The following is a 10217-nucleotide window of genomic DNA, read 5'->3' as shown; positions in this document are numbered from 1 at the left end:
GAGAATAACAGGTTTGCTGCCAGCCTCAGCTACTTAGTGAGGCCCTCTGCAACTTAGTGAGACCCTCTTTCAAAATTTAAAAAATAAAATAAAATAGGACTGGGGGTGTAGCTAAGAAGCTCAGAGGTAGAATGCACCTGAGTTCAATCCCCAGTAACACACACACACACACACACACACACACACACACACACACACACCAGTCTTGAAACGGGGTGAGGGAAGTGATAGGAATGTTCCCCATGAGAGAGGATGCTGGGTAACGCACAGTCAGCATGGAGAGACAAGAAAGATGCACTTTTTAATATGCTTTTTTGAAACAGTTGTAAACAGAACACAAAGAAGGCTTGCTCTTTCTTTCAGTGCTGAGGATCGAACCTAGGGCCTTGTATATGCTAGGCAAGTGCTTTACTACTAAGGCACATCCCAGCCTATATCGTTCTCCTCCTCCTCCTCCTCCTCCTCCTCCTCCTCCTCCTCCTCCTCCTCTTCTTCTTCTTCTTCTTCTTCTTCTTCTTCTTGAGTACTAGGGATTGATTTCAGGGGCATTTGCTACACTTCCAGCCTTTTTTTAATTTTTCATTTTAAAACAAGGTCTCACTAAGTCTCTGAGTCTCACTAAGCTGCCAAGGCTGACTTCAAACTTGCAGTCGCCAGGCATGGGCTACCATGCCCAGCCGTTGTGCGCTGTGTAAGCTGCCAGACACAGCACTGATCAAACCAGAGAGGCTGAACTGAGAGACAGCGTAAATTAGCAAACTCTCTGGGCTACAGCCTCCATCATTACTTTGAACACGAGGCCAGGTATTTGTTTTCGGGGCTCAAAATCGAGATCTGGGGGTGTGCAGAGCAGGAGCCAAGTGAGAGGCTTCACCTTCCCAGGAAAGCGAGTCTGGGCCTCAGCCACTTCACCTCCAGCCCTCTCTCCCTTCCCTCCCGCAGACATATTGAGTTTCACACTTTTAAAAATAGCCTGTGAGCAGCGAGGAGCTGTCTCTGAGCTTGGATCTCAGCCCTAAAATGCAGGCTTCCCTTGATCCCTGTGTGGGGGCAGCTCTGGCTACCTGGTTACCCTCAGCCCAGCACAAGGACTCCCTCTCTACCGCAGTAAGTCCAGGTTATTGAAATATTCTCTGAGATGTGGGACTCCTTTAGCTAAGCCCTGACTCTCTTCACCTCCTCAATAATTCATCTGGCTTGTCTTCAGGAGAAGCCGGTGACATTGCTTTCACTTTCTTACAAAACTCCCTTGGCATTCCCTGCAGAGACCCCGCCGTGAGGATGCTTTGCTGTTAAGGACTAGCCCCAGTTCTACACAGCCGGTCCCCTGAGCTCCCGAGAGGTGGACGTGGCTGGGATGGATCTCCAGGCCTTGGAAGGCCATCCTGGCTTGGGAACCAGTGCATCTATCCCACAGAGCCCCCAAGGAGACAAAGAAGACAGCGAATCTGGAAGAAATCACAGAGGGTTTGAAGGTACACAGGACCTGGAAGCGCCTCATCTCCAATCTTTATTTCCAGGGGCCCCGTGTGGCTCTCAGGTATGTCTGTGTTCCTGGGGGAGGGCTCCTGGTCCCTTAAACTCAACCCCCACTTCCCTGACTCTGAATGATATCACTGCACAGTTAAGGAGCTGTGCTGTGGTTAAATCCTTTCCTTCCCAGGAGTCCCTTTACTCTTCCTCCATCACCAACCTGTCATGTCCTTACCTCTTGCGGTGCTCAGAAGACCTCAGCAGTAGTGCGGACCTCTCATTGAGTGCACTGTAAGAGGCTGGTCCTCTGCTAGGCAGGGATCGGCATCTGCATTAGGTGAAGAGGCTGAGGCTTCGGGAGGTGAAGGGACTTGGCCAGCTCACACAGTTGGTCTCAATGGGCTATCAAGGTGGCAGATTCTTCTGCTAATGTGATACCAGGGGAGTAATATCATTCATGTGAAGGCAGCAGATGCCCGGCTCAGCAGGGTCCTGTGCAGCCACAGGCGGCTCAGAGGGGGCTGGGGGGATGCACTGGTCTGGCCTTCCCCACGAACCCCACCTATTGGATACTCAAGAGAACACCCTTGATGTGTCCCATCTGATAAGGACCCAGCATCTTCAGATAGCCATCACTTGCTCCAGAGCGGCCTCTCCCAGCTCTTCCTCCTCTAGGTGCCCAGAGATCCCGGGAGGGGCTGACGTGCTGTGTCCCTCTGGCTGAGCTCTGCAGGGAGGGGCCCCACTTCCTTCTCCTGGCCTGGGCCCCATTCTCAGGGAGCAATGGCGCGCTCTCCGGTCTCCTGGGACCCCTCTGCCCTCTGCTGTTGTGGGCCCATTGGCTCTCCTTTCCCAGCTCCCAAAGGTCCCCTTCACACCGCATCCCCGCATCCCCGCATCCATGGTAACAGAGGGGCTGCGCACCGGCCACCCTCATGGGAACACAGCCCCACCCCTAACCAGGCCGGCTGCACAGAGCTGTGGAGCCTCTGCCGGGTGCTCCTCTTCAGAGTCATGGTGACAAATAGTCAAGGCGCCCTGGTGTCCCCTCAGCCTCTCCCACCCACACCACCCCACCCTTCTCAAAGAACGACTTCCTGCAATGCCACCGACACTGCTCAGGCCTTTCTTCTCTTTCTCTTGGTCACGCTGCTTCCTTCCCAGAAGTCTCTGCCTCTGTCTCATCCCAGCCAGGTGGCAGTGGGCCCCAGGCCCGTCCTAAGCCCCCCGACTCACTCTTAGAGGCGGCGGCTCCGCGTTTCTGCAGCAATGACAGAGCAGGGGTTTAGTTTCTGTGAAAGTGTTGGCTCGTTAGAATGGCTCAGCGCACAGGCTTGGGACTCGTTTGGGCCAGATTCCTTCCTTCCTTCCTTCCTTCCTTCCTTCCTTCCTTCCTTCCTTCCTTCCTTTCTTTTTTTTTTTTTGTGGTACTGGGGTTCCTGGAAGCCCTTCTACCTCCGGGCTACACTCCCAGACCTATTTTATATTTTTATTTGGAAACCGGGTCTCTTAAGCCAGCACAGCTGGCTTTGAATCTGCACGATCCTCCTGTCTCTGCCTCCCAAGCGCCGGGATTACAAGCCTGCGCCACCACGCCCGGTTTATGGGGCCGGATCTCTAGTCAGCCTTTGTCACCCTGGTTACTTCAGACAAGTTCATTAGCCTCTTCAGTTTCTTCATCTATGAGGAAACAAAGATGTGAGCAGTCGATAAGGCACTGAGCAAGTGCCCGGAGCTGATGGAGCTGGGGCAGTGTGGACTGCTGCCCTAATGATTACTTCTTCCCTTTGTATCTCTGTCTCTATGCCTGTTGGGGCGTAGGAATGAGGCGGTGTCAACACAGAAAGACATTTAATTTTAACTTAATTGTATTATTATTATTATTATTATTATTATTAATTTTGTACTGGAGATTGAACACAGGCACATCCTACCTCCGAGCTACACCCCTGACCCTTTTTACTTTATTTATTTATTTATTATTTATTTATTTATTGGCAGTACTGGGGGTGGAACCCAGGGGCATTCTACCTCTAAGCTACACCCCCAGCTCTATTTTTTATTCTTTATTTTGAAACAGGGTCTCACTGAGTTGCAAAGGGTACCACTAGGTAGTTGAGGCTGTCCATGAACCGCGATGCTCTTGTCTCAGCCTCCCAAATGCTGGGATTATAAGCCTGCACCACCACGGCTGGGTTATTTTGTATTTTGAAACAGGGTGTCGCTAGGTTGCTGAGGCTGGCCTCAAATCTGCAATCCTCTTGTTTCATTCAGCCTCCCAATATTGGGATTATATGCATACATCATCATACCTGGATAATTATATTAATATTATTACTGAATATTCACAAATATTTGATATTAAATTTGTATTTAAATTTAATTTTAGTAATTTCTTTTAAAATGTTTTTATTTTTAATTGATACATGATAATTATACATACTTATGGGGTATAGAGTGACATTTCACTATCTGTATATAATGATCATATCAGATATTTAATGTACCTGTGACTTCAGCCATATTTCCTTTCTTTATGCCAGCAAAACCCTCTACTAGGTATTTTGAAATATCCCATTAGTTATTGTCAAACTACGCTATATGACATCTGAAGTTATTTTTAGTAATAAACACTATTCTAGTCTGTAATAGTTTCACTATATGTAAAAGTAATTTCTAAAACTGGAAAAAGTAAAGGGCAAATCACTATAATCCCATTAGCCCAATGCAATAACTATTTTCTTTCAATCTTTTTTCCTCAGCTAATGTTTATATAGCTCTGCTTATAATAGTTATACATATGTATTCCCAGGTTTTTTTTCATTAAAAAAATATATATTTTGGTGGTACTGGGGGTGGAACTCAGAGGCTTTCTACCTTCAGGCTATACTCCCAGACCTATTTTCTATTTTATTTGGAAACAGGGTCTCACTAAGTTGCTGAGAGCCTCACTAAGTAGCTGAGGCTGGCTTCGAACCTGCACAATCCTCCTGTCTCAGCCTCCCAAGCGCAGGGATTGCAAGCATGCGCCACCACACCCGGCTAAAATTATAGATATTTTAAATGAGGATGTAAGAATGTATAAGGCCCTGGGTTCAATCCCCAGTACTGGAAAAAAGAAAAAAGAAAAAGACAGATCAATTAATAGATATTTTCTAGTTTGCACCCTAAATACTATAATTGTCATTTCAATGGCTGAATAATATCCCACTGTGTATGTGTTTTGTGCTGTCATTTATTAGGGCTTATGCTGAGTTGCCCAAAATTTTTATAGGTGCTTTATTTTTGTGAATTTCCATGAATTTCTCAGGGTTCTGCTGGGTTGTCCATTCCCTAGGTCTTTTGTGAAATGTCTAAATAAGACTGAAAGCCACTGCGGCTCTGCAGGTGGGAGAGCGTGGAGGCGCCGTGGAATGGGGCACGCACATTCGCTGGCTGGGGGTCCTCAGTGACTCGAGTGGCGGCTTCGAGGCAATGACTCGCTGGTCTTCCAATAGCTGTCATCAGCCCTCTGCTCTGGGCTTGGAGGCGCCCCTGGTCCAGCCCGGGAGGAGGCCTAGGTCTTCCCTTTACTGGCAGCACATCTCATCGGGGTCCACTCCAGCAGGTGCTAGCTCACCAGGTCAGCTGCGCCTCGCTCCCTGGAGTTACCGTTTCTTGCCCCGTGATCTTAGGTAACTCCTTCTGTATCTTGCCACATTCCCTCAGGAAGACCAGGAAGCACGCTTGAAGCTTTTTTTCATTCGTCAGACAAATATTTGTTGAGCTCCCACTGTGTGCGCAGTGTTGTTCTAGGAGTGGGAGACGGCACTCAGCAGGTCAGACGAGCTCCCGCTCTCAGGAGACCTACATACAAATGGGGAGGCAGCCCATAAATAAATATGGGACTAGCTCTGCTATTAAAAAAAAGGAGTATGAGAATTCACCAGTGTCACTCCCAGTACTCTGTATTGGAAAGGGGAGAAGTAGGGACGCGGGGGGTGGGCACCAAGGGCTGTGTGCATGTGTGTCACTGTTAGCATGATTTAACTCTGATGTGAGGCCATCATGCACCAACGAAAGCACATTATAAAAATGGAATATGAGCTAGTGATGCATACCTATAATTCCAGTACTTGGGAGGCTGGGAGGAGGATCACAGGTTGAGGCCAGCCTCAGCAATTTAGTGAGGCTCTCAGCAATCTAGAAAGACCTGTTTCCAAATAAAATAAAAAAATCAAATAGGGCTGGGGGTGTAGCTTGGAGGTAGAATGTCCCTAGGTTCAATCCCAGCACCCCCATCCCCCTACATACAAAAAAAAAAAAAAAAAGAAAAAATGAAATATATATGTACCCTCAGCTCAGCAACTTAGCAAGACACTGTTTCAAAAAAATTCAAAAGCCGGGCCTGGTGGCGCACGCTTGTAATCCCAGTACTTGGGAGGCTGAGACAGGAGGATGGCAGGTTCAAGGCCAGCCTAAGCAATTTAGGGATACTCTCAGCAACCTAGTGATATCCTGTTTCAAAATATAAATAAATAAATAAATAAATAAATAAATAAATAAATAAATAAGGAAGTAACAGGGCTGGGGGTGTAGCTCAGAGGTAGACTGCCCCTGGGTTCAATTTCCCCCCCCACCCCATACACATATACAAAAGGAATGGGGTGGGGGTAGCTCCGATGTGATATTCCTGGATTCATTCCCTAGTACTACAAAAAAAGGGATGGGGAGGGGGTAAGAAGGAAGAGCCAATGGAATGGGAGGAGCCAGGGACTTCTGTATACATCGGTACTATTATCTTTCAGAGCGCAGAGTAGGTGGTCAGTAAGTTTATTTAGGAAGCACAGGCTCCGTGGCTGCTGATTCATGTGTCTCGGCTTCCCACTATCTCGACATCAAGGCCGACGCCCCCAGCTGGCTCCAGCGGCCTCGCCCAGCTCCCACCCTCCCCCGTTCACACCCCGACCTGTGCGCACACCCTTCTCTCCTAGCAGGCTCGCCCTACTCTGTGCCGCCTACTGGTGTGAGGCAAGATCATTGCCCACGTTTCGGGAATCTGCTGCTTCCCCTTCTGGAGGGCTCCCCTCTGTCCTCCCGCTGCCCCTCCGAGCCCGGCCCCCATCCTAGGACCCAGCTCCTGACTCAGCCCCCATGCCAGCCTTAGTTTTTGGTGGAGTTGCCCTTGGGATCACGCCTGGTGTTACGCCTCCATCCACCAGGTCACTGAAGCCCAGTGGACATCCTCTGTCTCATCCACCCCCATACTCAGAGGGCCTTCCCCCCGAAAAACTCTCCCACCTCATCCCTTCTCTCCAGCTCGCCACTAGCCTTGGCCAAAGCAAGCATTTATTTCCCACCTGACCTACTACAATCCCTCTTCCTATCTCCAGTCCTGTCCCACGCAGCAGACGGGGATCAGATTCACATTCTCTGCTTAATTCCCTTCCACGGCATCGTCCCTTAAGATAAAATACTAGCATCTTACCATGGTTCTCAAAGGCCACACGTGACCCACGTGTGACCCACTTCAGGGCCACGTGGACCCACCTTCCCAGACGCTTCTCACCTCACCTCTCCTTACCCGCTGAACATGGCAGCCTTTCCACCTCTCCGTCTTCCGTGGGCTGCTCCCTCAGCCTGGGAGGCTCAGCCGGCAGACGCAGCGGACTTCTGATCTTCCTCTAGGCTGTGAGCTTAAAGGCTGCTGCTCTCAGCGGAATCGGCTATTAGTTTTCCTGGCTCTGTGCTCTCTTCTCCTTTGGAGGATTTATCACAGTCGTTGATGATAAATTGTATTTATTTGTCCGTTGTCTATCGAATCTACTTCACTGAAAGCTTTATAAGAGCAGGCACCACATTAATTTTGACACCCAGAACCTGTAGCAGTTTCTAGCACTTAGGAGGCATTCAGGTGTCTTTATGGTCAATGAACCAGTTTTCCCTGACTTCTCTGCCCACACTGACTGTTAGGTTCTTTGCCTTTTATTTTTTATTTTTAATTTATTTTTAGTTTTTGGTGGTACTGGGGGTGGAACCCAGGGGCATTCTACCTTTGAGCTACACCCCCAGCCCTTTCTTATTCTTTTTTTAATTTTTGAAACAGGGTCTCACTGGGTTGCAGAGGGCCTCGCTAAGTAGCTGAGGCTGTCAACGAACTGCGATCCTCCGGTCTCAGCCTCCCAAATGCTGGGATTAGGAGCATGCTCCACCATGCCCAGCTTGGTTTTTTGCCTTTTAAACTCACTAACGCTCAGTTATTTCCCATTTATTTGACCTATAAAAAAATAGTAAAAACAACAATAGCTACATTTTATTGAGGTTTATTATGGAGCAAATTCTGCATGCCAATTATGCAATTAAATGTGTGTTTGTGTATGTGTGTGTGTGTGTGTGTGCGCACGCGTGTATGCAACTTTATGACAATCTTGTGAAATATGTATTATTGACTCTATGCTACAGATGGGAAAAACTAAGTCTCAGAGAATTGTCTAATATTACCCATCTAGAAAGAACCAGAGCCAAGATTAAGGTGCCTCTGACTGCACATCTACTATTTCCTCTAATTTTGTCGGCACGGGTCTTGTCTCTCTGCATCTGTGTATTTGTTGTTGTCTGCGTCTGCTTTTGTTGGTGGCCTCTTTGGCCTGTGTATTTTTAGCGTCCAGAGCTCGCACACCGCCGGTGCTCCCTAGGTATCTTTTATGCTATTTGTGAGGGTGTGTCAGCCAGCAGGTGCCATCCACGCAGGCCAAAACATCCCATGTTTTCATCAGTGATTCCAAGAAAGGTAGAGTGGATGGCCGCCGATAGCGCTTGGCTTACTGGGGACCAAGGGCTGGTCTTCCCCACCTATCTTCCCCTCCTGTCCAGACTGGCCCTGTCCTGCTCTCTCCTCACTGCCTGGAAAAATACCCAACATTTCAGAAGTCCCATATTAGGCAACAAAGTTTGACCTGGCTTCAGATGGCCTCTCCCACAGGTGCTTCAAGCAGCTGAAGGGATTAGCTTGTTGTTCCCTAGATCTGGGGCATTTCAGGATGGAGAGTAACAGAATCTCAGAGCTGGGACACATCATCTGGATTCTAGGGCAGCCTCCTTGCTCAGGATGGACTCTCCTCTGGATCTCCCAGGCTTGACTCCGGAGACAGACACTATTGCTTCTCAAGTGATCAAGGTCTCACACTAACACCCACCTACCTACCCAAAGAGGCCTTATTTCTGCCATTACACATATCAGGTGAATTATTTTACATGCTTGGCGGCCCTTCCCACACCTAAAGTTAGCTTCCAGACTGGATAATTTCAAGACCCTGCCATCCCGGGCTGCGGTGTCTGCTTCAGCCAAGATTTTGTGGAGCTGAGGCTCTGTCCCAGCCTTACCCACTGGGTGAATATTTCAGTCAGAGATAAAGGAGGATCTGGATGGTGCACATGGGCCAGCGGCTTGGTAGGAGGAAGAGAGGGCCTCCCAGCATCTGAGGAAGAATTCCTTTCCTGGGTGGACCTGCCTGCCCCCATTCAACAAATGAAGGCTCCTGCTACTCTCAGAGGACAGGAATGAGTGTGTGTGTGTGTGTGTGTGTGTGTGTGTGTTCCTGCAGATTGAACCCAGGGCCTTGCACCTGCTATGAAAGCACTACACCACTGCACCAGCCCTTTGAGACTTTCTTTTGAGATAAGATTTTACTAGGTTGCTGAGGAATTAGAGTCATCACCACTGTGCCCTGCTGGCAACCTACTTTTTACATACATTTGACATATATAAATGGTAGGCATGAAGAAAATGTAAGTTTTCTTTTTCATGTCTTTAAATATATACTTTTTGCTGTATTTAATATATAATCGTTTGCTTTTAAGAATATTTGTTTTTCTGCCCATAAATAATAGGTAATATATTTTCAGGGTAGGCTAGGGAATTTAAAACATCCAACGAAGAAAGCAAGCATTCTCGCTGGGTGTGGTGGTGCACGCCTATCTAATCCTTGGGAGGATGAGATGGAATCACAGATTTAAGGTTCAAGTGCATCCTCAGCAACATGGTGAAACTCTTGGCAACCTAGTAAGACTCTGTTTTAAAGCAAAAAATAAAAAGGGCTGAATATTCTCAGGAGTAGAATGTACCTGGGTTCTACCCCCAATATTCCCATACACACACACACACACACACACACACACACACACACACACAAATAATAATAATAATAAAAAAAGAAAAAAAAACAAAAAGAAACCTTCCTAATAATCTCATCATCCACAGATAACCACTTTGAACCCTTTATTATGAATTTCCTTCCAGTCTTTTTTCTATGCTCATATATTCATAGAAATCAAACTTGGTTTACATACATGTTTATATATATAATTAAATTTATAATTATAAAACATATCCTTTCTTTTTTTTATTGGTGCACTGTATTCATACATCATAGTGGGATACAAACTTTTGTAGACATACATGCACACATCGCCCAGTCAGCCCCCACCTGATCCCCACCCCATTCTCTCCCCATCCCTCCTTCCCATGCTTGGCTTAGTGGTTGACATCTAGTATTATAGCAATTTATCCAAAATTAAAAATGATAAACTCACATAACAGTTTCATTTGTCTGATACCAAGCTTTTAATGACTTAAAGATAACATTTCAATATTTCTTTTTGCTTTCTTTCTTACCAGAGAATATATTTTTTTTCTATTTTTTTAGGTGAAACTATCATATATTTATATATTTATTTTTCAGAAAAAAATCTATCCTAATATGGAA

The 10217-nt window shown here is 47.0% G+C and overlaps 1 protein-coding gene across 2 annotated transcripts in view; it reads left to right on the top strand.

The window, feature by feature from the left end:
- Window positions 1–1298: 1298 nt before the first annotated feature.
- The window catches only part of PLA2G4E (phospholipase A2 group IVE), a gene marked incomplete at both ends in the record, with an annotated part of 69101 nt that continues 60182 nt past the window's right edge, over window positions 1299–10217 (top strand). Inside the window, one exon of one of the 2 annotated variants that reach the window (XM_080708222.1) lies at window positions 1299–1540. In XM_080708222.1, the coding sequence (XP_080564348.1) occupies window positions 1358–1540 (183 nt within the window). The remainder of the gene's footprint in view (window positions 1541–10217) is intronic. The other variant, XM_080708219.1, reaches the window with a different exon arrangement.

Source organism: Muscardinus avellanarius, assembly GCF_963383645.1.
Source record: "Muscardinus avellanarius genome assembly, chromosome: 12".
NCBI classification, from domain to species: domain Eukaryota; kingdom Metazoa; phylum Chordata; class Mammalia; order Rodentia; family Gliridae; genus Muscardinus; species Muscardinus avellanarius.
This window is presented reverse-complemented; position numbering and strand designations above follow the sequence as displayed.